This window comes from Ranitomeya imitator, chromosome 3 (genome assembly GCF_032444005.1).
Source record: "Ranitomeya imitator isolate aRanImi1 chromosome 3, aRanImi1.pri, whole genome shotgun sequence".
Classification (NCBI taxonomy): domain Eukaryota; kingdom Metazoa; phylum Chordata; class Amphibia; order Anura; family Dendrobatidae; genus Ranitomeya; species Ranitomeya imitator.
Window position 1 is genome coordinate 94,982,322 of NC_091284.1, and position 26,483 is coordinate 95,008,804.

General features: G+C 44.5%; 1 protein-coding gene across 1 annotated transcript in view; it reads right to left on the minus strand.

Annotated features, from left to right (window-relative positions):
- Window positions 1-25,747, minus strand: part of BLMH (bleomycin hydrolase) — a 92,144-nt gene extending 66,397 nt beyond the window's left edge. Inside the window, exons 1-5 of the mRNA XM_069761166.1 lie at window positions 25,540-25,747; window positions 21,237-21,434; window positions 11,519-11,628; window positions 9,021-9,162; window positions 8,608-8,696 (exon numbers count right to left, since the gene is read on the minus strand). Of these exons, the coding sequence (XP_069617267.1) occupies window positions 8,608-8,696; window positions 9,021-9,162; window positions 11,519-11,628; window positions 21,237-21,434; window positions 25,540-25,549 (549 nt within the window). The 5' untranslated portion in view covers window positions 25,550-25,747. The remainder of the gene's footprint in view (window positions 1-8,607; window positions 8,697-9,020; window positions 9,163-11,518; window positions 11,629-21,236; window positions 21,435-25,539) is intronic.
- Between the last annotated feature and the right edge of the window lie 736 nt (window positions 25,748-26,483).

The following is a 26,483-nucleotide window of genomic DNA, read 5'->3' on the forward strand; positions in this document are numbered from 1 at the left end:
CCGCTGGAAACTGCATGGCTCTAGGGCACTTATTACACCGGTGACTGCACGGCTCTTGCTACTACGCCAGTGACTGTACGGCTCTAGAGTGCTACTTTGCCAGTGATTGCGCGGCTCCAGAGTACTATTACGCATTATGCCGGTGACTGCACGGGTCTAGAGTACTACTACGTATTGCGCCAGTGACTGCACGGGTCTAGAGTAGTGATACACCATCGACTGCACGGCTTTAGAGTACTAATACGTAACACACCAGTGACTGCATTACACCAGTGGCTGCACGGTTGACCGGCTTGTATTAAAGGACGACGAGAACACTTTCTTATAGGATTAGGCATGATAAGCATACCTACTAAGGAATGCCAGAAGGTTAGGGGAACAGGAGAGATGCAGAGAGGAGGGCCAAACTGCTAAGCAGCGCTACTCACAGCAGTTGTAGTGTCCTGTAGTCTGCTCCAAGGTTGTAACTGCGAGAGGCATCAGGACACAGGTCCAGGGCACCAGTATGAAGATGGAGGCGGGGAACCCGGCCATTGCAGATGCACGCTGGTGGCAAGCACACAGATCGGAAGAGGGGGGGGGGGGGGGCGCGAATAGCCATCAGTTCCGGAGGAGAACGGTTCCCAACAAGATAGTGGCGATCCCAGGCCGAATGGTGCGGCTGGGAGTAGTGGGCGGAGCTAGCTGCTCTGAACAGGAATGGGTACAGACTAAACCGCCTGTAGGGGAGCACCAAGATGGCGCCGGTGGGCGGAGCTTGCCAAAGATGGTCGGGCGGGAGAAAAGCCCGCCCGATAAAAAGGAAGGGGGCGGAGCGCGGCACCGGAAGTAGGCCCCGGGAGAAGCCGGGGCCTAAATTAGAAGCCGGTGACCGCTGAAAAGTGTGCGCGGGCGCAAAGGAAAAGGTGCGGGCAGCTGCCGCATGCAAAGAGGCGCCGGTGCCGGAAGTAGGCCCCGGGAAGAGCCGGGACCTATATTAAAAGCCGGCGGCCGCAGGAGACTACCGCGGCCACTGGGAAGGACCGCGGGTCACCTAAAAGGTACGACCGCTGTGGTATTTCAGCGCGGCTGCCAGTAGGGGGGCCGCGCCGCAGAAGGCAGAGTGATCGCGGCCGTGGGGATATCAGAGCCGCCGCGCAAAAAGATAGGCCCCCGATTTCTTGTCCCTAATAGCCCCAGTGCAGAAAAGGTGCGGCCGCAGGGCTAGTAGTGCGGCCGCAGAAATAGTAGTGCGGCTGCCAGTAAGGCACCGCACAAAGTAGCAGGGGAGGTAGGGAATCCAAGACTCGGAGCACCAATACTCACCTAACATCCCACGCAGTCGTACTAACCTTAAAAAGAAAAAAAAAAAAAAAAACATGGAAGATATTAGACGTCCTTGGAGCTGGTGGACGTCCTCGTCTCCTCCGACCGACAGGCTCTGGAAGGCGAGTGGGTGGGGGACGGAGCCAGGACCGGACTTCTGAGCACGCTTGTGTGCTAGGCTCTTGGTCCTGGAGAGGGATTTATGAGGATACGGGGTGGCAGTACACGCCGTACTCATAGTCCGCTTTGTGGGACTACAGGTGTGACTGTTCACCCTGTATCCCTTCCGGAAAACCTGAAAAGAAACGACGCACATTGAGGTAGATAAGGGTCTAATGAAAGACCCGTGTCCACCTCCTACTGACACTAAGCTAAACTGAATATCCTACTTCCTGTCGGTAGGGTGTACACTGCAGAGGAGGAGCTAACTTTTTTTATTTGCATAGTGTCAGCCTCCTAGTGGCAGCAGCATACACCCATGGTTTCCTGTGTCCCCCAATGAGGCGATAGAGAAAGAGTGATACATCACTAGAACCAGGGCCTCTGCCCCTACATCATGCTGCTCTCAGATTACATAGCATGCTGACAGATTCACATTAATGCCCAGTTGTTAAATGTGTGAGAAAATTGTGCTGTTCGTTTGTTAATATAGATTTCTGAGAAAAAAATGGAGACTAAACAGAGTATGGACAGGTCCTCTCATAAGATGCTATGTTCCGCAAAAGTAAAATGAACCAAGGTGCGTTGTACGAAGACAAAAGTGACAATCTTGGTTGGCAAGATGAACTTATTAGCCCTCTTTTTACTAATTCTAAACACTTGCATGGGCTGTTACCTGGAAAATATGTTTAGATATTAAGCAAAGTGCACAAATTGGCCAGTTAATGAGAACCCATCAATTTGTGTGTAGATCCATGATGGAGTGAAACCATAGGAATTCCCTTGATGACAAGAACCAAGCAGCAGCTGAATAGGTCAATGTTGGTGCAAAGTTTCGACATGTACAGTAAGTCCTTAGTTCAGGATCAATGTTCCCATTCAGGCTGCTTGTGCTTACTGAAGTATTAACGACTGCTGCCCTGAGCGTGCGTGACGGCACCAGCTGCGGGCCAAAAAGATTATCCTACACGCTCCTACGTCCTCCAATTATAGCTCCGGAGCAGATGGCAGTCTTTTATAGGTACTGATATTAGTAGATCGATTTTCAATTAATATTTATAAATATCTGAATAAATCGCTCATCACTTGTCCCCAAAGGTGAATAATTCTATCTCGCCATTTAAAGGGAACCTGTCACCTCAAATTGGCTGGATATTTAAATGAGTTTTTACCGGTTCGATGGTCGGCGTTTCCTCTTCATTTCTCCACCCCGTCCATCCCTGTTGTCCACAATATGTTAGTGAATTAGAGTATATGGCGCTCACCTACGCTAATTCACTACCATATTGCGGACAACAGGGACGGACGGGTGGAGAAATGAAGATGAAACGCCGCCCATCGGACAGGTAAAAAGTCATTTAAATATCCCACCAATTTGAGGTGACAGATTCCCTTTAAGCCTGCTGGATTGCCCGTATTTAATTGGAATATCTGCTTTCTGCTTTCGACATTTGATGTATATAATTACCTTCTCTTCAATGTTTTTCTATGCCCCAAAAGAATGACCCTTTCATTTACCATTGTGTGACAATTTGTAATATTTGGACAGTGGATATCCTAGTTGTACGCGCGTTGTATCACACTAACCTGTAATTCCCGGTTGGTTCTCCCCACATATAGTTTATGACAGTGCCATTGAATGTAATAAATGATGCCTCTGCTGTGGTTATAGGATTCATTTACGCGATACACTTGGTGAGTCCTGCATTGAGCAGAGGGTCGGACACGATGACCCCAGAGGTCCCTTCCAACTCATACATTCTAGGGTTCTACAGTAGGAATCCTGATGGTAACTATCCCTCTGTAGTTCCAGGAGTATATACTGGACTGATATTTCCCGTCGAGTGGCACATTGTACTTTTTTTTTTACAGGGAAAGAAACCACACTTTTGTGATTGAGTCGCATGTCCCAATGGGTATGGATTTTTATATAACTTGCTAGGTTCCTCGCGTTTCTGTAAATGAAGCAAGGCTGGGGTGGAATGAGTTCTCTTATGATCGTGTCCTGATGCAGAAAGGACCGATGTTTACTATCTGTTTGAGTAACTTGTATCCCGAGTTATGATTAGGATATTGAAATGATTTTCATTCACCTCCGTACCGACATTATTATTGGGGGTCAGTAAGGATTCTCTAGGTATTTCCTCTATGTTCTTGCACAAGTTTTTTATCATGTTTCTTTTAAATCGCATAAATTGCCCCCTAGGGATATTGATAAGCCGCATTGGTATCCATTAGGATGAAGCCATTACTGTCGGTCGGCTTGATGCAGGATTTAGTGGCTATATTATCTCCATTAATAAAAATGGTGATATCTAAGAAGTTAATGGATACAATACTAATTGTGGAGGTGAAGTTTAAATTAAAATATTTTTATTAATAATATTTACTAACTGCGTTAATCTTCTCCTCTGGACCAAATATAATGGTGTACCCCGAACCATCAGGAAGAGTACTCATCGCATTACTTTTGTGTATGATGTTTCTCTTTTGAAGGGGTTAAATGGTGGGAAAATGTGCTTTTTCCTGCAGTTTTGCTCGTACATGTTCACTAGATGTTTAGCTTGACAGAAATTAGCAGTTCTCCCCTTCTCTTAAATGGGGGATAAAGGATGTAGGACTGTGGCTTAACTTAGATGTTGCCAGCAAGGTTGGGTGGGATACAAAAGGCTACAACGCAGCCAATTTGTAAGAAAGGTACCTGTTTTGCTTTCAATGAAGAGCAATGTAAATGGATGAAGACGTGCAAATATAGGCACGAGCGTTCACTTTGTGGAGGGGCACACCCAATGGCAAAATGCTTTTAAAAAAGCAAACGTGCCGGGTCAGCCCTCCACAAAAGAATATTTTAACAAAAGCACCGACGCCAGTAAAATTGGAGAACATGGTAATGTGGCAAGAGCGGTACCCAAACCGCAAGATGGATAAATTATGAACTGTAGGTTTTGAGAAAGGTTTTGTCATTTACGGATGTCAGTTGTTTATGAGTTAATAGTTTGAAGTGAGCAGAACTACACCTAGAGGTGGTGTAAGCTAAGTTAAGTAAGGAGATTAATGCAGGTAGAGTGCCTGGACCGTTTTCGGAACAGCCATTTCCTAATTTTCGTCTGTCACGTCTGGGGTAGTACCAAAGAAAGAGCTGGGCTCTTTCAGGTTAATTCTCCCAATAGCTTCCCTCACTTAATCTCCGGTCCTCCCAAGACCTCCTTCTCTCCTCCACACTTATTCGCTCCTCACCCAACCACCTTCAAGACTTCTCCCGAATATCCCCCATCCTCTGGAATTCTTTGCCCCAACATGTCCGACTATCAACCACATTCGGATCCTTCAGACGGAACCTGAAAACCCATCTCTTCAGGAAAGCCTAGAGCCTGCACTGACCCCGCTGCCGCCTCATCACTACCGAAGCTACCCCCTCACCAACACCGGAGCTCCTGCAACCCTCAACCTACTGTCTTCATCCCCACCATCATGAAGAATGTAAGCCCGCAAGGGCAGGGTCCTCACCCCTCTGTATCAGTCTGTCATTGTTAGTTTGCTTACTGTAAGTGATATCTGTAATTTGTATGTAACCCCTTCTCATGTACAGCACCATGGAATCAATGGTGCTATATAAATTAATAATAATAATAATTTGCCACTTGTCATACCCATACGGTGCTTCACTGAATGATAGTATAGACGGTAAGTTAGTGTTAACTTCTTACACATCATTTGATGAAGCGGCGGATATATTTAGAAGTTTTTGGCCTGGAGCATTGATGGCCAAAGCTGATATTGAAGCAGTGTGTCGATTACTACCTATCCACCCGGATGGTTTTAACGCATTAAGTTTTCAGGTTCGCGGTTGTTTTTATGTTGATAAATGTCTTCCTAAGGGGTGTTCAGTATCTTGTTTTTACTTCGAGGCCTTTTCTTCTTTCACTGAACGGGTGGTGGCGGTGCAATGTATGAAGGGTGGAATTGTGCATTATTTAGATGATGTTTTTGTTCGTATGACCTAGTGAGTCAGACGTGTGTAGCCAGATATTGGTTTCTTTTGAGCAAATTTGGAGTTATTTTGGGATCACATTAGCTAAGGATGAGACGGTTTTACCATCAACATGAATCGAGTATTTGGGGATCGTGATTGACACAGTTAAAGGAGAGTTTAGGTTACCAGTAGAGAAAGCTGTAAAATGTAGAAAAGCGTTAGCCGCAATATGTTCAAAGAAGAATGCAACAGTAAAAGAAGTGGCATCTTTGTTAGGGTTGTTGGCCTTTGCTTCCAGGGTGATACCTATGGGTAGAGTGTTTTTTAGGTGGTTGTCCATGCTTGTTGCATGGATAAGGAACCCATCTTTTCATGTGTGTTTTTCAAGGGAAATAAAGGAGGAGGATCTTGAGGTTTGGTTTTATTTTTATTTATATTTTTATGGCAAAGTTGTTTGGAGAGACCACTTTATGGCATTGGAGGACATGAATTTATTTACTTTATTTGATGTGTCCGGGTTGAGAGTTTTTGGTGCTTTCTGGCGTGGTAATTGGCATGTGGCTAGGTGGCATCAGGCCTGGGTAAAGAACAGAGTGATGACATCTTCCACAAGCTGTGGCAACCGTGGATGGACTTGAATTAGGATGATAAATGAAAATATAAGGAGCCTAGTATTCAATGGAAATATAACGGATGTTTATTCAAATGTTTGTATGATGATGGGAAGTGGGGTGGCTCTGGGTGAGGGCTCTGGGTGAGGTCTCTGGGGTTGGGCGGGGTGGGGGGGCTCTGAGTCGGGGGGAAAAAGTTATCTGTAAATGTTTAATGAAACATTGCCATGAGAAATATTCTGATTGTTTATTCTTTGCGGATAATAAAAATCTATCTGATATTAAAAAAAAGAAGAGTGATGAAGAACTTCATTTTGCTAGAGCTTTTTCCAGTTTTGGTAGCTTTAGTCTTTTGGGGCCCTCAGCTAGATAACAAATGTATTTTACTGTCAACAGATAAAGATGTAGTTTTTGCTGTAAATTGCCTGTCGTGGTGGTGTAGTTTAGTGGTAAAGTTGTTGAGACATTTGGTTTTGATTTGTTTAAAATTGAGTATCTGGTTGGAGGCACTGCACATTGAAGTTGCCCATGAACTAGCAAAAAGAGGACAGGATGGTCTTAAAATATGCATCAGTTAAAATGCGTTATTTAATGATTCATATGGCAAGGTCTAAAACCGATCCTTCCGGGAAGGGCAGTAGTCTAAGACTAATGCGTTTCCCTGAAGTCCTTATAAGTCCAGTTTGATTATCAAGAGAATACTTACGGTAGGTGTGCAGCCAGAAGGGTGCAGGCAGTTACTGCTGCACCAGTCGGCCTTGCCCTTAACGCAATTTCAATAAGAAAATATCTGTCAAATTCGGGATTAGGGGATAAATATTTTTCAACCCACTTGTTTCGTATTGGGGCAGCAACGTAGGCCGCTAGGTTGGGACGGAGTAAAAAGGTAATAAAGAGACTGGGAAGATGGGAGCCTAACTTATCAGTCGTACACTAGAAAGTAAATTTGTGCTAATCTTCTGTTTATATAGTTTTTACAGGTGTTACGGTCTGGATTCTGGGGCACCCTGTCATTCATTGGGCACAGATCAGAGCGCAACATCGGTGCTACGGGCAAAACCTGTCGTTGTTTCCTGATCGAATGAAAGTATGCTGGCCAAGGATAAGTGGGCAAAGATAGAATGGTCTGATCGACCAGGTGATGAGGAGGAGCGACAGAGTTCCAGCCCCCCGATATCATTAATGTCCACCTTGGAGGAAACAACGTTGAAAAAATGGGGACGGTGGAGTTATTATTTCAAATGAAAAGAGGGTTACCAGAAATCAGAAGGGTTAAGATTGTGTTTTCTGAAATTATTCCTAGGTTACTCTGGGCTAAGTTAGTGGATCTTAGATACTGCAAAAAGACAAGGAAACGCTTGAATAAATCAATTTATACACATTTTTGCCATTAATCTGATGTTTTTCATTTCATCACGATGACTTGGAAGGTGGGTTACCCGGGCTTTATAGAGATGACTTGGTACATTTATAGGAGAATGGTAATGATATTTTGAACCTAGACTTGCAAGCAATGGTGGAAATACCTCATGGTGGGGAGTGGCTATACCTGCCTGGTTAGGCAAGATGGCCTGGTGGAGTTAGTCATTCAGGTATCTGATTGGGCAGAAGGTTTTTTTGGTTAACGGGCTTGAGCTTTTGCCTAGCAGCGGCTATGTAAATTCTAGAAAAGTTGCTGAATATAAATGCTGTGTTTATATGATTATAATTAAAGGCCATGGCCAATTTTATCCACCCAAGTTAACGTGTCAGTACGTTTAGTTTGTGCTATATAGATAAGGTATAGGAGTTATATTGTGTAATGCCACGTCATCAATGAAGCGTTTCCAGAGCAGCAAATTTGCACCAGTTGGAGGGAAGGTCTCTCGTTCCCCCTGCCGACCAAAATTTTATTTTATTTTATTTTTTTAGGAAACTTGGTGCAAATCTGGCCCCTATCGCCATGCCCTGTAGATAAAATTGATCTTCACATTTAAAAAGCTATGTGTTAAAATAATAACAATAGCTTTTTTAATAAAACTGATGTTCTACCGGGATCTCTAAATTACCGACACCCATTTTGAGAGAGGCACCTTATTAGCTTAGGGTTCCATTCAAGAAAAGTCGCCTTGCCATGGTTGATGGGATCTCATGAATTGGCCAATTTGTGCGCTAAGTACCTTCATTTTTAAAAGTATTTTCCATAGCAGCAATGCAGTTCCAATTTCATATATTCAATGCTTGAGCATCATAGCGTAGTGTACAGAATGGAGACACCCGCGATTCATGAAGAAGTATGCACCTGAACCAGGTGCGTCTGAGTCCACCACGCCCCTTCATCAAGACCAGCGAGTAAACTGCCAGTGTTGCTTAATCGAGGCTTGAAAGTTATCATTTGGGATCTGCATCAATCCCGAAAACACACCCTATCTAAGTGAAGCAGTAGCTGTGCATGCACACCATCACTCTATTAATTTTCTCTGTTAATCTGTTGTAGATAGTCGATTGCAACTACAGAAGGTGAGAATGTCCAATGTTGAGAATAACTAACGAAAAATTAAAAAAAAAAATTTTTTTTACCTTGTGATTCAATATGTCGTTCATTCTACGAGTGGCCTCAGATGTATGGGATTCTGGGAAACATTTCTTTGGGATGACGCCATATTTTTCTATCGGAGAAAATAAAAGGAGAGACTTGTAATAGTTTATTGATTTTGTTTGTCAGAAAGTCTAGATTGGGGAAAAGCTAAAAATTTGCCATTCAGGCACACACAAACACATTCTGTTTTGTAGGCTCACTAGGCCTGTGCCTACAGATGACCCTAGTGGATAGTGTGTCTGCGGAAGTTATGTACATAAGACCACACATGGTAAATTATTACATTTCTAATAAATATTATATTATTATTAATCATTTATTTGTTAATTATGTGATCACAGTGTCGTGTGGCTGACCGAAGGACATCAACAGAGGAACAAGGGTAAATCCTTACCGATCAGGTTAACAAGCATGTCCCACTGGCCTCCATCATTGCTGGGGTTTGAGAGAAGGAACTGCATAAGTCTCCCATCGATTGGCTCATCCTTGTGTGCGGTTTCAACAAAAGCATTTAGGAAATAATTGCAGCGTTCTACCTGTGGAAGGAAAAGATTGTTAATAGGGTCTCAATAGTGAACTACTGAGGAATGTGATGGATTCTCAGAACACACATGTCTGGTCCATGTCGGAAGAAAAGTTTAGCACGGTGTTACTCAGAAAAAAGATTTATTGCCCTTAGTAAAAGAAACCACAAATAATTCCCTAGTTACCTTTTCAAAGACAGTTTTCCAAGAAAAAGTTGTTGTTTTTTAATTCCATAGGCTTACAGATGTAAAATATAAAATATAAATTCTCAGCGGTGATGACAAGGTAGTTGGCAACGTTTCACCGAGGTATTGGCTGCAGTGGTCATGTGCGCTGCAGCCTGTCAGCAAAGACCAGAGGGAGAGGCAGCACTGGATCTGCACAGGGTGACTATATGATTATAGTAGAGTTTATTTTTTATGTCTGCAAGGCTATGGAAAAATTACTTTAGGGTATGTAGAAACGGCATCTTTTTCAGGCGAATTCTGCCTGGACCCACCTGCAAAGCGCTCAATAAAGATTCAAAATAATGAACATATGCACAGCAATGACAAAACGACTTATTGTGCATACGTTAGGGCTTTTTTAACTTATTCAGGCTTCGAAAGGCCGTGAAGCGACTCTATCTACTGACCATTCTTCAGGTGGTTTCCGCTAGGAAGCGGACATTATTTTGTATTCTAAAAATATAAATTATACCCCCATGGGACATCAATTTTTATATTGTGAAATTTTTAACTGTAACTGTAATAAAGCGACACTTATTGTGATCGGTGGGCCCAACAGAAGCTGTGAAATTACCGATTTTTCTGTTCATAACATAGTGCATACACAGCAACATTTAGATTTTAAAAAGGTAGTTTCTTTCTAGTCCCACACTGCAGAGAGAGTGCAGGATAACAAGCTTCATTGCAGTGATATCAAAATACGTCCCTGCAGACGAGGAACCTGCACCACCCGTCTTCTGGGCTTTTGTTAAGACTTTAATGGCTAACAAAAGTAGATACATGGTACCAAGCCTAACATGTCCACTGCTCATCTCCCCTCCAGCAGGTCTCGGCACAGGAGAAGGAAGTTACAGGTTATCTTTTCGGGGCCGGCTGAACACAGGTAACTTTTTCAAGAGAGGAAGAGGAACATTATGGCTTGCACTTTAATGAACCAGCTGAGTCACAATACTGTAGCGGGATTTCCCGGGGCAATGGGATCCTTCCCTGTCCCTCAAGGTAGGAGGACCCTAGGCTATCCTTGTTCCACAGACTACCCCTGATGGTGGAGTTGCTGGGGTCTCGTACCTTGCTATGCTTCTATATGCACGTTGATCTGTTTCCTCCCCCAACAGGGAGTTATGGGACAGAAGTGTATAGGATAACACAAACCTGACAGACAGGGGAAACAGACAATGATAAAAGAAAAGAGTCATGCAAACACACTCACTAAACAACTGAGTGGAAATCAATTGAACAGTAGGAGGGGTAAACCAAATGGGAGAGGATTAGGATAGACACACAATGCCAAATCTATGCAGATATCTCCTGTAAACTACACCAACAGACTGGTACCAATTCAGAACTCTCCTTCACCACCAAACCAGGAAGTTGTAATTATCACCAGAAATTTCCTAGTGCAAGTGGAGAGCATATATACCTGAGATGAGTGGCCAACACAGAACTGCTGAGACAATTCAGAGAGCTCCAGGGAAGATAGACAGAACTGATTTACCCTTGCAATAACAGTGCAAGGAAAGACTGCACTGCTAATAGGAAGGTGAAGCAGATTAGTACGTGCAGGGGTTTGTGTAACCACACGACGCGATCTTCTGGCCCCTCTCTGTCGCGGTATCCCCGTGACACTGATACTATAAGAATATCCGAATTATTGAATTAAAAAAGCACTCTGCAAGTTAGGGAACTCATCAGCTATGTTGAACACTCTTATTTTAAAGGGGTTGTTTCTGTTTAGGGAAAACCCATGTCTCCCCCAAATCCATTAAGGGCTCCATTCACATCTTTGGTAGAAACCAGTCATAAATGCTGTCATAAAGGTCAAACCAAGTAGGTCCAAAAACATACGGCCTCCATGATATGATAGAAACCCATTATAGTCTGTTATGCACTATTGGTGTCTGCTTTGTGATGGATCCAACATGGCTGCCGTTTTGCCCTTTCAATTTCTGATTTCTCATGAAATTTGGAAAAATCTTTCAGAAGAGCAGTACTTTTGTTATTACAATACTGGGGATAATTTTTGGGCAGGGCAAGGCACCAAATCTGCAGCTACAGACTTTTCAGTGTGCATCCTTGTGCAGATCAACTTTACATGGCTTTAATAGAAAACATGATGATGATGATAACCAGATAAATTTACCTTATCCCAGAAAAACAGATATGACTGGCTAAACTCAAATTCTTCAAGATTGAACTTCTTTATAAAAGGTAATCTCATCACGTTCAGACAGGAAAATATCCAGCACCTTCCTGAAAAGATGGAAGAGAAGACGATAATCAATAATACATGGTATAAAAAGGGCAAAAATGCCAACCAGATATCAGTCTGGCACATTTCATTATATTCCATCCAAATCATACAATGTACATAGATTTAGTCATTAAAAGCTTGAACATCAGCCAACATTTTCAGAATTATGTTTATTTTTCTTACAGAATTATTGGCTTCTTTTCATTTTTGCAAAAGTGGCATCAGGAACTTGCTTTAATATCTGGTACATGAATACGTTTTCGGTGGGATCTGCTCACACATCTGTTTTAGTGGACACCTGCATTAACCATACTGGAGCATCTTTTCTTAAATCTCCAAGTTGTTCCTTAGAAATGCAAGAATAAATTGACAACTGCATGTTGAACAATCTCTTTGTCAATATGGTGTTCCCCTATCCAGCGTGCTACTGCTGATTGAACAGTGGGAAAGTGTACACCCCTAAACTGATAACACCCAGTTGTCAATTTATTCTTATATTACTAGTCGGAATAACAGAGGAACGTAGAGTTCTAAGAAAAGACGGACTATGAATGTTATAGGCAATACAATTATTTATTAAACCAGACAAGTGGGGGAAACCAGCAGGCTGTCTTTATCTATCCTATCAATCATATGCATATTTTCAGATTAATAATAATAATAATTATTATTATTATTTATATAGCGCCAACATATTCCTCAGCACTTTTATAATTAAGCGGGGACATGTATACACAATAAATTCAGTACAAGTTAAGACAATTTAAACAGTGACATTAGGAGTGAGGTCCCTGCTCGCAAGCTTACAATCTACAAGGAATGGGGGGACACAATAGGTGAAAAGTGCTTGTTATTTCAGGTCTGGCAATTATAATAAATAGAGATTTTCATCTAAAGCTGCATGATCCGGTCATCAGCCCGTGTGTTTAAGTGCAATAGTCAAGTATCAAGTGCAGTTATCGTGTGCATGGAGGGTGTGGAGACAGATGAATAGTAGGGTGCAGATTCAGAATAATATTTGGAAGGAGGGAACAGAACAAAGTTAGTTTACTGAGTAGTTGATTTGGTAGGCTTGTTTGAAGAGATGGGTTTTTAAAGCGCGCTTGAATAGGTCGGGGCTAGGTATCAGTCTGATCGTCTGGGGAAGTGCATTCCAGAGAACTGGCGCAGCACGAGAGAAGTCTTGTAGACGGAAGTGCGAGGTTAGGATCACGGGGGATGTTAGTCTTAGGTCATTTGTAGAACGGAGGGCACGTGTAGGGCGATAGACAGAGATGAGAGAGGAGAGAGGAGATATAAGGCGGTGCAGAACTGTGGAGAGCTTTGTGGGTGAGAGAGATGAGTTTATACTGGACCCTGTAGCGAATGGGTAGCCAGTGTAATGACTGGCACAAGATGGACTAAAAAGGCACGGATGACTGACCTCGTGGAGACCAAAACATCCAACACCGCGGAGACACCATCACGTGTTTCTCAACGCAGTGATCCAGAACACTGCCCCCAAATATGCAAATGCATGTAGAGGAGCTGCGGAGACACCATCACGTGTTTCTCAACGCAGGCAGTGAATAGCCAGGCCTTTCCCCGGGAAGGAACAACCAAGGGAAGGGCAGCATCCAATAAAGGAAAACATCCAATAAAGGAAAACCACCTATGCCAAGCATGGTATCCATCCACAGACAGCTGTTTCGGGGTTTTTGCCCCTCATCAGTGTGGAGTAGGAAACTGGCTATCAGGAGCAGTGCCTAGTAGAAAGTCTATAAAGGCACGGATAATTGACCTCGTGGAGACCAAAACATCCAACACTGCGGAGACACCATCACATGTTTCTCAACGCAGTGATCCAGAACACTGCCCCCAAATATGCAAATGAATGTAGAGGAGCTGCGGAGACACCATCACGTGTTTCTCAACGCAGGCAGTGAATAGCCAGGTCTTTCCCCGGGAAGGAACAACCAAGGGAAGGGCAGCATCCAACAAAGGAAAACATCCAATAAAGGAAAACCACCTATGCCAAGCATGGTATCCATCCACAGACAGCTGTTTCGGGGATTTTGCCCCTCATCAGTGTGGAGTAGGAAACTGGCTATCAGGAGCAGTGCCTAGTAGAAGATGGAGGCATCGGTGAAGCGGCTGGACAGAAATATGACCCTGGCTGCCGCATTCAAGATGGATTGGAGAGGAGAAAGTTTGGTAAGAGGGAGACCGATCAGAAGAGAGATGCAGTAGTCCAGACGAGAATGAATGAGAGTGACAGTAAGAGTCTTAGCAGTTTCAACGGTGAGAAAAGGTTGGATTCTGGAGATGTTTTTAAGATGCAGGTGGCAAGAGCGAGTGAGTGATCGGATATAGGGAGTAAAGGAAAGTTTGGTGTCGAATATGACCCCAAGACAGTGGGCATGCTGCTTGGGAGTTATGGTTGAACCCATTGGGAGAAAACACAAGAAGTTCCATTTTGGAGAGATTTACTTTCAGATAGAGGGAGGACATGATGTTAAAGACAGCAGACAGAAAATCCTTGGTATTCTGAATTAGGGTAGGGGTGATGTCAGGGGAAGAAGTGTATAATTGGGTGTCATCAGCATAGAGATGATACTGGAACCCAAATCTGCTGATTGTTTGTCCAATAAGGGCCATGTATAGAGAGAAGAGAAGGGGGCCTAGGACTGAGCCCTGCGGAACCCCGATAGTAAGGGGACGAGGAGAGGAAAAGGAGCCGGCAAAAGATACAGTGAAGGAGCGGTCAGAGAGGTAGGAGGAGAACCAGGAGAGGGCTGTGTCCTTGAGGCCTATGGAGCGGAGCATAGTGAGAAGGAGCTGGTGAACCACAGTGTCAAATGTGGCAGAGAGATCCAGGAGAATCAGCAGATAGCACTGACCTTTGGATTTAGCTGTTATTAGATAATTAGAGACTTTAGTGAGGGCAGTTTCAGTGGAGTGTAAAGAGCGGAAACCAGATTGTAAGGGGTCGAGAAGAGAGTTATCCGAGAGATAGCGGATTAGACGGGAGTGGACCAAGCGGGTTTAGAGATGAAGGAAAGGTTAGAGACAGGTCTGTAGTTAGCAGTAGAGTTCTGGTCCAGGGATGGCTTTTTAAGTAAAGGGGTTATGATGGCATGTTTAAATGAGGAGGGAAAGATACCTGAAGAAAGAGAGAGGTTAAATATTTTAGTCAGGTGAGTGGTGACCACTGGTGAGAGAGACTGCAGGAGATGTGAAGGAATGGGGTCACTGTTGCAGGTTGTAGGCCGATCAGAAGTGAGGAGCTTGGATACTTCTTCTGAAGCAGGCTCAAAGATGTCTAGTGAGCTTGAGGTGTGGCAGGGAAGGGGATCCAGGCACTGAGGAGATTGGGCTGAAATATCCTGATGGATGTGGTTGATTTTTTCTAGGAAATAAGTGGCCAGATCCTCACCACTGAGATTGGTGATGGGGGCCGGTACTTTAGGTTTCAGGAGAGAGTTTAAGGTTTCAAAAAGTCATTTTGGGTTGTTGGATAGTGAGGTGATGAGGGTGGTGAAGTAGGATTGTTTGGCCAGATAAAGGGCAGAGTTATAGGTTTTGAGCATGAACTTATAGTGGATGAAGTCTCCTGCTAGGAGAGATTTTCTCCACTGCAGCTCTGCACACCTTGAAAGCGTGTTTGCATAGTGTGCCAGGACTGCCGTTGTCTGTGTTGGGTCTTTCTGCGTGTAGAAGGTGCTGCTTCATCTAGGGCATTCTTAAGTGTATTAAGGTACCGTCACACTAAGCGACGCTGCAGCGATACCGACAACGATGTCGATCGCTGCAGCGTCGCTGTTTGGTCGCTGGAGAGCTGTCACACAGACAGCTCTCCAGCGACCAACGATGCCGGTAACCAGGGTAAACATCGGGTTACTAAGCGCAGGGCCGCACTTAGTAACCCGATGTTTACCTGGGGATTTATTATGATGGAATATAGGCTGAACTGGATGGACAAATGTCTTTTTTCGGCCTTACTAACTATGTTACTATGTTACTATGTTACCCTGGTTACCATCGTAAAAGTAAAAAAAAAAAACACTACATACTTACCTTCCGCTGTCTGTCCCCGGCGCTGTGCTTTCCTGCACTGGCTGTGAGCACAGCGGCCGGAAAGCAGAGCGGTGACGTCACCGCTGTGCTTTCCGGCTGGCCGGCGCTCACAGCCAGTGCAGAGAAGCACAGCGGGGGACAGAGAGCGGAAGGTAAGTATGTAGTGTTTGTTTTTTTTAACTTTTACGCTGGTAACCAGGGTAAACATCGGGTTACTAAGCGCGGCCCTGCGCTTAGTAACCCAATGTTTACCCTGGTTACCAGTGAAGACATCGCTGAATCGGCGTCACACACGCCGATTCAGCGATGTCTGCAGGGAGTCCAGCGAAGAAATAAAGTGCTGGACTTTCTGCAGCGACTGACGACATCACAGCAGGATCCTGATCGCTGCTGCGTGTCAAACTGAACGATATCGCTAGCCAGGACGCTGCAACGTCACGGATCGCTAGCGATATCGTTCAGTGTGACGGTACCTTTATTGAAGTGTTACAATGCTAAGTCTGGACAGGAGAGGGAGGAGATGAGGGCTAAAGATGGGTGGAGATTGTCCATAAGCTGCTGGGTATTAATGGTACGTGTATTCCAATAAGTGTGGTAAGGGGGGTGTCCTGGGTGAGGAGACAATTCTTGACAGAGAAGGAAAGAAGGTTGTGGTCCGAGAGCGGGAGCGGGGAGTTAGTAAAGTCTTGCATAGAGCCGTGACAGGAGAAAACCAGGTCCAGATTATTCCCGTCCTCATGCGTAGGAGAATTAGTAAACTGTGAGAGGCCGAATGAAGAAGTTAGAGAAAGAAGATGAGAGGCAGATTGGGAGAGGGGATCATTGATGGGGATGTTAAAGTCTCCCATGATGAGGGTGGGGATGTCACAGGATAGCAAGTGAGTAAGCCAGGTGGCAAAGTGGTCTAGAAACAGGCGGGAGGAGCCTAGAGGGCGATAAACAACTGACACTAGCAAGGAGAAGGGCTTAAAGAGTCTGATGGCGTGGACTTCAAAGGAAGGAAATGTAAGTGAGGGAACCGGGGGGATGACCTGGAAAGCACATTGTGATGAAAGGAGAAAACCAACACCTCCACCCTGTCTGTTCTCAGGTGTCTGGTGGTATGTGAAAATTTCTACCCAGTAAACGAGAGAGCGGCAGCGGCGGTGGTGTCCGAGTGCTGGATCCAGATTTCTGTAATAGCCAGAAGGTTAAGGGAATTAGAGAGGAAGAGATCGTGAATGTAAGTTAGTTTGTTACACACAGACCGTGCATTCCAGAGAGCACAGTGGAAAGCGATAGGAGAAGGCATACACTGAATGTTAATAAGATTAGCAGGGTTTCTATATGCAGCTGGAGGAGAGTAATATATGCTGGTGGAGGGAGGTCCAGGGTTGGGGGAGATGTCTCCTGCAACTAGAAGAAGGAGAAAAAACAGAAAGAGCAGGTGGTGGGATGATTTGTATGAACTTTTTGAGTGCTTCATGGAGGTAGTGGCTGGTTTGGAGTGGGTAAGAAATGTCAGTAGAGCCTCAGAGTTATACATGGGAGAGGGGAGAAGGGAGGGGTGGACATAGAGAGAGTGCCCAGAATTTGTTAAAGGGCGGGCGAGTTGTGAGAAAGCAGAAATAAAAACAAGTAAGAAGCAGATTGATTAAACTGGTAACCCCATCTTGTAGTAGGTGTAATAATAATATTAGCAAATACCTCCAATTAGAAATGAAGTATAGTTCTTTTGATTTGCTATATCACTTACCTCAAGTGCAGGGCATTGCAGTAGCTTAGGTATCCATGGCTATGACCACTAGCAACTAACCAACCTACTGTCACTATAAGAGTCGTAACCATAGATACCATATATTATTATTATACTGACTACATTCTGGGATAGGATCTTGCATATCTGAATACCCCTTTATCTAGTTCTTTTTTCGCATAGAGGGGTATTCAGACTCCACTCATTTGCTTTTCAAAGATTGAGCAGATCCGATGATGTCAGGTCTACTGATACCTGCTTGGATGAATAAGTGATTGACTAGTCTAGTGCACCGGCCGTCCCGCTTATTAGTATTCATTAGAACAGGACAAGGGGACAACACCTGCAGATTTATCGCTCATCCCAACAGGTGTCAGATGTGACATCACCAGCCCACTCACCTCCTGATGCAGAAGTATCCCATCAATTCCAATAATGCTGGATGTCTGGAATCATTTTTTTGCTGGGAACTCCAATTTTAATTGATATATTTTAAAGTATCCAATAAATACACTTATCACAAAGCAGATCATCATGAAAGATTAGTAAACTGCATTTTTTTCCTAAATTCCATCTTATCAAAATGTAATTCTCTACTATTCTATTTTACACAGGTAAAAATACAATCTAGCATACACCAGGACTCCCTACACTCAGTGTATGCACCAGAGCCTCAGGCTGGGCTCCCATAACGTTTTATGAATTATGGTTTTGCTCTGCTGTATTAGAAGGAGAAAAATAGTTTTTGCAGGGACAAAACGGACACGTGAAAAACCATTGGCGCCAGACTTGAGGTGTGTTCACACTGAGGTTTTTCAGGAGTTTTTGATGTGGGAAAGCTATGAAAATCATCATCAGAAACTGTGGATTTACACAGGATGACGTGCTGGTGAGAACTGAAAACTTTAAGCTTAAAATGCATCCGATGAACAAGCGGTTTGCTCAATGTCAAGTTATTTAAAGGAACCTGTCTGGTCCGATAACGCTATCAACCTTCAGATATAGGGTTACTTAGTAGGTAGTGTTGTGAAAGTTCCTGGCAACAATACAGAGAATGTGGCACTCGGGAGAACATGAACTTTGTTTCTCCTGGGAGCCGCCGGATTTCAGTCATACAAGTGTGTCCGGAGCAATAACAGTCACCGCCCCAGCATGGAGAGCGGCGTCTTAAGCGCACCTCAACGGACAGACAGCTCGCGGTGCAGTGCATCAGTACGGAGCTGGCTGGCTGTCAGTCGGGACAGCCAACGCTCTCAGTGTTGGGAGCAGTGACTGAGTTGCTCCTGGCATGAATCTATGACTGAAAGCTGGCAGCTCCAGGGAGAAATAAAGTTTATTTTTTCCCGGTTGCAGCACTTTTAGAACTGTTGAAGAGAAAGAACGGTTCTGTTGACGTGAGATTAAATCAGCGGTAGGAGCAGTCTGTGACCACCCTGAGCCAGAGGAGATCCGCGCAGGTCAGCCCAGGACGTTAGTAAGCGACTAGCTGCCGATAAGTGCTTGGACCCCATAAAATAAAGAAATTATGCTGGACCTTTTTTTTAACTGTATATATAAACTGATCCCCAACTTTCAAGCAGAAGTGGTCAGACGAATGGTCAGGTCACTTCTTTTAGCCACTTTACGGCTTTCAATGGCTGAAGTGGTTAAAAGAAGCTCACAAAGATGGAACATGTGCACACCGAGTCGTTTCGACCCTGCAGTGCATATGTTTATTCTTTTTACCATTTTTTTCCCCAAGTGGAATCTGCCTAAAAGGAGACGCAGTGTGCAAATACCCTAGGAAAAGAACATAAATAATAAAGGAGTTTTTTTAAGCTAGAAATGTTACACCAGCGCCTTACTTAAAGGGGTTGTCCACTTTTGGGGAGATTTTTTTTTTCTTACTTAAATGCATGTAATTGGGGCTAAAAATCATTTTTGCTGTTGTGTTTCATTTACATTTTTCTGCTGTTTGCCTCCTATGTCTTTGCATTACACTGTCCAAATTACCAGGGTGGCCTCATTATCTGTATTTTATCAGATGTGTTGGGAACATGACATGGCACTTACTACAGGTATGACAGGTTCTCCTCCTACTCGTTAGTGCCGCCTTCCTCACAGACTGAAGCTCTCCTGTCCGTACAATGGCGCTGGTGGAGGAGCATGTGACCAGAGAGGAGAACCTCTTCATTCGCGGTGATGCGCCCTCTGCTGGTTGTCCTCATATGAACTCGAGCCTGGGAACTTTTCTGATTTTTTCCCACGCTCGAAGGACATCCAGCAGAGGGAGCATCACCACGAATTAAGGTAACTACAGGTCATTGACCTAATTTACATTCATTCGCTGGGGTTTTACAGTCAGGAGCACAGCTGCACTATAGCAGAGCTCCTGCCTGTAAAAAAAATTAACCCCTTCAGATGGATTTACATCATGGGACGTGACAGATCATCGGAAGGTATGTATATTGTTGGTTTATTATTTTTTCTTTGTTACAGAGCGAGGGTCTTCAGGTGGATTACCAGGATAATAAAATATTCAAATAACCTGTGTTTTTATTTCATTAAAAGATTTTTTAATAATGTGTTTGTGTTTTCAGACTATTGGATTAATAATGGATAGGTGTCATAATTGACACCTCTCTATTATTAATCTAGCTTAATGTCACCTTACAATAGCAAGGTGACTTTAACCCTTCATTACCCCATATCCCACCACTACACGGGAATGGGAAGAGAGTGGCCAAGTGCCAGAATAGACGCATCTTCCAGATGTGCCTTTTCTGGGGTGGCTGCGGGCAGATGTTTTTAGCCAGGGGCGGGCCAATAACCGTGGACCCTCTCCAGGCTATTAATATCTGCCCTCAGTCACTGGCTTTACCACTCCGGCGGAGAAAATTGCGTGGGAGCCCACGCCAAATTTTTCCGCTATTTAACCCTTTAATTTAATAGCTAGAGCGCCCAAATTTTGCACATACACACTACTAAAATTAGTAGTGTGGAATATGCAAAAAAAATGGGAATATGACATGGTTTACTGTATGTAAACCATGTCTCATATCATGTCGGGTTTTGGAAGGATAGCAAAAGCCGGCAATTGAATTACCGTCTTTTAAGCTATCTAGCGCTGGATGAAATATTAATATATAATATATATATATATATATATATATATATATATATGACAGTACATATGTTTTTATTATTTTTTGAGCACATGGATCCCTTGTATATCCGTATGTCGGTTTTGCAAGCCTGTGAGAAAATCTCGCAGTACGGATGCCATGCGGATTACATACGGAGGATGCCATGCGCAAAATACGCTGACACACCCTGCCTACGGAGGAGATACGGACCACTATTTTGGGGACTTTTCTGCGTATTACGGCCGTAAATTACGGACCGTATTTTTATACGCTGAGTGTGACGCCGGCCTAATACAGCAGCTATAGGAGGTAATTGGTGCAAAACTTTTAATGAATCTTAATAGCAAAAATGATTTTTAGCCCCAAAGGCATCCATTTAAGTAACAAAAAAATTGTCCCCAAAGATAGACAACCCCTTCAAGAAAAGATATGAAGGAATAAGATTGGCCAAATTCATTAAGACTGAAGTCAGAAATGCCAAATTCAAATCGGGGATATAGATCCTATAATGCAGTTTCTGTGAATTTTGTGGTTGGTTCCCTTTAGATGTCTGATATGTGCCCTATTTTGCGGATATGCCACAGAACTGCTTTCACCATTCGTACATTTTGGGTCAGCTATGACAATATTCATTATGGCTCCATCACTTAACCAAACACAACCAAGCAGATCTCTGAAGAAAGCGTCATACCTGAGTTCTTCTGGTTGGTGACCGGTTTGCCCTCAGCGGGGATGGTGTGCTGGAAGACGTGGACACTGTCCTGGACTGTCTGCCTCTGTAAGCACACCTCCAGGGGGTCACTGCATGTCGCCACATTCTGGGCCAGCACAAAGCGGGGCTCAGCCTTCAGCTTCTTCCTAAAAGCTGCTGTTTTATCTAAGCTCAACCCTGGCCACACAGGAGACAAATAACAGCAAAACACGTTATACAAAATACCACAACGGGGACATAAAGGAACTGATTGGACAAGAAACCATTGTTAGAATTGCCTATGGGCAGTGATCAATAGGCCTCGTTGACGTTACTTATCAATAAATGTACGTGGACATAAACTTTTCTTTCTGTCTGGCTTTTATTTTCTGACCCCTTCTTAAGGTACCTTCACACTGAGCGACTTTAGAACGATAACGATAGCGATCCGTGACGTTGCAGCGTCCTGGATAGCGATATCGTTGTGTTTGACACGCAGCAGCGATCAGGATCCTGCTGTGACATCACTGGTCGGAGCTAGAAGGCCAGAACTTTATTTCGTCGCTGGATCACTCGCTGACATCGCTGAATCGGCGTGTGTGACGCCGATTCAGCGATGTCTTCACTGGTAACCAGGGTAAACATCGGGTTACTAAGCGCAGGGCCGCGCTTAGTAACCCGATGTTTACCCTGGTTACCAGAGTAAATGTAAAAAAAAAAAAACACTACATACTTACATTCCGGTGTCTATCGCGTCCCCCGGCGTCAGCTTCCCTGCACTGTGTCAGCGCCGGCCGTAAAGCAGAGCACAGTGGTGACGTCACCGCTCTGCTTTACGGCCGGCGCTTACATATAGAAATATATATTTCTCTGGAGATTTTATCCCTGTTATATTATCCAACATGTGCACTTTTATTTATATGTATCACCACTACTAATAAAGATTTATGATTGTATACGTATACCCTGCTTTGTGATCTGTTTCTGGGGTTGGGTCTTTTTGCCTTAGGTGGTTGGTTGTCCTGAGCTCTAAGTAGCAGATTCTACTGCACTACTCTCTGCCTGTGCCACACGCACCAGGCCGCCCTCTGCCTGCGCTACCCGCACCAGGCCGCCCTCTGCCTGCACTACACGCACCAGGCTGCTCTCTGCCTGCGCTACACGCACCAGGCTGCTCTCTGCCTGCGCTACACGCACTTTACTGACTTCTATCGGTAATTTTATATTTTACACCACATTACATGTTCTGCACAGCTTGCACTGTATTACTTGTTCTGCACTGCATGTACCGTAATACATATTCTGCACTGTATACACCATACTGCATGTTCTGCTCTGCATAAACCATATTACATGTTCTCTACCGCATTAGCTGGTTTGCACTGCATTATGTTCTACACTGATCTCTACCTTTGGCTGGAGTCACACTTGCAGTGTGATGTGAGAAACTCGCGTGAGTCTCGCGCATCAATACCCGGCACTGCTGCTGGCACTCGGGACCGAAGAAATACATGCAGCCACACACTCCGATCCTGAGTGCCAGCAGCAGTGTCAGGTATTGATGCGCGAGTTTCTCGCATCACACTCGCAAGTGTGACCCCGGCCTTTGCGTCAGGATGAGCTGCTCCTGTGGACACCATGTAAGGACAGCTCCATGTCACTGTAGTGCAGAGCGTCCTGAAGCACTAATGTCCCAGTGCCCGGCAGCTGTTACTGACTTTATATACACTGTGTTCCAAATTATTAAGCAAATGATATTTTTCTCGGATTTTCCTAAATGGTCGGTGCAAATGACAGTCAGTCCAATAAACGTCATCACCCGTTAGATTATACATCGAATTTTATTGAAGAAACCTCCCAGTGATAACAGTATAATCTCCAAAATGAATAAAAACTCAAAATGCACTGTTCCAAATTATTAGGCACAATAGAATTTCTAAACATTTGATATTTTTAAAGAACTGAAAATGCTCATTTGTGGAATTTGCAGCATTAGGAGGTCACATTCACTGAACAAAAAAGCTATTTAACTCCAAAACCTCCTAACAGGCCAAGTTACATGTTACCATAGGACCCCTTCTTTGATATCACCTTCACAATTCTTGCATCCATTGAACTTGTGAGTTTTTGGAGAGTTTCTGCTTGTATTTCTTTGCATGAAGTCAGAATAGCCTCCCAGAGCTGCTGTTTTGATGTGAACTGCCCCCCACCCTCATCGATCTTTTACTTGATGATACTCCAAAGGTTCTCTGTAGGGTTGAGGTGAGGGGAAGATGGCGGCCACACCATGAGTTTATCTCCTTTTATGCCCATAGCAGCCAATGACTCAGAGGTTTCTTTGCAGCATGAGATGGTGCATTGTCATGCATGAAGATGATTTTGCTCCTGAAGGCATGTTTCTGCTTTTTAGACCATGGAAGAAAGTTGTCAGTCAGAAACTCTATATACTTTGCAGAGGTCATTTTCACATCTTCAGGAACCTTAAAGTGCCCTACCAGCTGTTTCCCCATGATTCCGGCCCAAAACATGACTCCTCCACCTCCTTGCTGATGTCGCAGCCTTGTTGGGACATGGCGGCCATCCACCAACCATCCACTCCTCCATCCATCTGGACCATCCAGGGTTGCTCGACACTCATCAGTAAACAAGACTGTTTGGAAATTAGTGTTCACGTATGTCTGGACCCACTGCAACTGTTTTGATTGTGAACACTGTTTAGGGGTGGCCGAATAGTAGGTTTATGCACCACAGCAAGCCTTTGAAGGATCCTACACCTTGTGGTTCAAGGGACTCCAGAGGCACCAGCAGCTTCAGATAACTGTTTGCTGCTTTGCAATGGTATTTTGGCAGCTGCTCCCTTAATCCAATGAATTTGTCTGGCAGAAACCTTCCTCATTATGCCTTTATCTGCATGAACTCTGTCTGTGCTCTGTTTCAGTCACAAAACTCTTCACAGTATGATGATCACTCCAAGTTTTCGTGAAATATCTAATTTTTTCATACCTTGTCCAAGGCATTGCACTATTTAACACTTTTCAGCAGCAGAGAGATCCTTTTTATTTCTCATATTGCTTGAAACCTGTGGCCTGCTTAATAATGTGGAAGATCATATTTAAGTAGTTTTCCTAATTAGAATCACCTGGAAAACTAATTATCACCTGTGTTTAAGATTGATTTCAGTGATCCATTGAGCCCTGAGACACAATACCATCCACGAGTTTATTTGAAAAACAAAACAATTAAATCTTTATGACACTTGAATCCAATTTGCATAATAATTTGGAACACGGTGTAATGTCCCGATGCCCGGCAGCTGTTACTGACTTTATATATAAGAGGATATATTATCTGTATTATTCATCATACTTATCTCTTCCTCATATGTTTCAATTTTGGAGGCTGAGGAAGAAATTCTAAGTTTACCCACGATCAGCAATCACTGCAGGTTTCCGGCTACGTACTTGTTCAGCGTCCAACCTGCAGTGTCCACATGTTACAGTCTAGCGGATGGGATTTCCAGAAATCTCATGCCCACTATGCGCCCAGAGACGCCCGCGGAGACTGACATGTGTCGCGTCTTTCTCCGTTACTAGGTCATTATTACCAGGGCTGTGGAGTCGGAGTCCATTTTGATGGAGTTGAGTCGGTGTCATGGCTTACCGACTCCACAGCTGATTATTACCGCACGATGAGCGCCCGGATAAAACCCACAAACGCCGCGGTGGAACGGTTTCGTTTAGGAGCTTTTTTCCCCCCATCTTTCCGCGCATTGTTTAATAACACGACCGGCCGTTCAAAACGACAACTCACTTTGCAAAAGAAAAAATAAATCTCGTACGAAAAAAAAGTTACGGCTCTTGGAAATAGGGGAGGAAACACGAAAACGCATAAAAATTAAAAATCTGCTGCGTCCTCAGGGGTTAACTGTTTAACATCCCCTTTAAGCAGACCCCTCCCTCCTGTCTGTGGTGACCCCTGGAGTCAGGACACTCATCTATATGCCGGCACCCATGCAGACAAAGTGCTTAAGCTCATCCACGCACGTACAGCTGTCAAAAAAATGCTGGGACTTCTCGTTCTACAACACGTGACTGGTCAGCGGTCACCAACCCGCTGCAGACCTACAGGAAAGCCACGCCCACCCTCAAACCACGCCCCGTATCATAAACCCCACAGCCCATGCCCCGCCCATGACTCAGCACCAGCGTCTATGGCCCTAAAGAGGAAAAAAAAGAGCAGGTCACCTGACCGCGTCCGATGCTGAGGACCGCGGGGTTATATAGTCTGTCTCCCCCCGTGTTACCTGTGCTCATGGTATGTTCCTGTGCTTATATAACAGCGGCGCTGTGCAAAGAGTCTTCTCTACCGAGCCGGCAAGTCTCGTTGTCTCCGTGCGGCTTCCGGGGCTGGAGCAGGAAGTGGCGGACACACTTGCAGTGTGTAGATGAATCAGGCTCTATGGGGAGGGATCTGGGGGCGGTATTGGAAGGGGGATTTTTTTTTTCAGACACGTGATAATATACCATAAGTGAAAGGGAAAGTGAATGTGAGAGGAAGTGTCCGCCGGGGGCGCTGTCTGGTGGGTGGGCTCTGCTGCTCTCTCTGTCTGCATGGGCGGTTAAAGGGATCATGTTAAAACTGCAAACAAGTGACTTGTAAAACCATTTACTAATAATCCGCTCTGTTCTCAAGCACTGCTTGTCACCTAGGTTACTGGCCATCTCCACTGGCTTTCGGAGGTGGCCGGTTTCCTAGGCAATGACTGCACTGTAAGCACTGATCTGATTTGTAAGCAGCATTTTTTTCTAGCACTGGAGTGGTGCTTCTAATCTAATGCCATCTTCATCTTCTATCGGAGCCGACCTGGTTCTGCACCATCCTGTGACTACAACTTCTGACTGGCCGGAAGTTAGAAGTAACCATCACAGGCTGTCAATGTTAAGGTTGTCCACTATTACATTGATGTCCTACCCTTAGGACTAGTCATCAATGTGTGATCGGCCGGGGTCCGATTCCTGGCACCCCCGACGATCTGCTGTTATCTGTCTTCTGGTAATGGCTGAGGCTTGGTGCTGCACATCTGCATTCTGCTCAAATCAATAGGCGGCGGATGTGCAGTACCCTGCGGCAGTCGCTACAAGTAGACGGAGCACCTCAGCAGAAGAGCACTTCCTGCCAGGAGGCGCCAACACCAATAACAGCAGATCGTGCCAGGTGTCCGACCCGGCCGATCAGACATGGGTCATC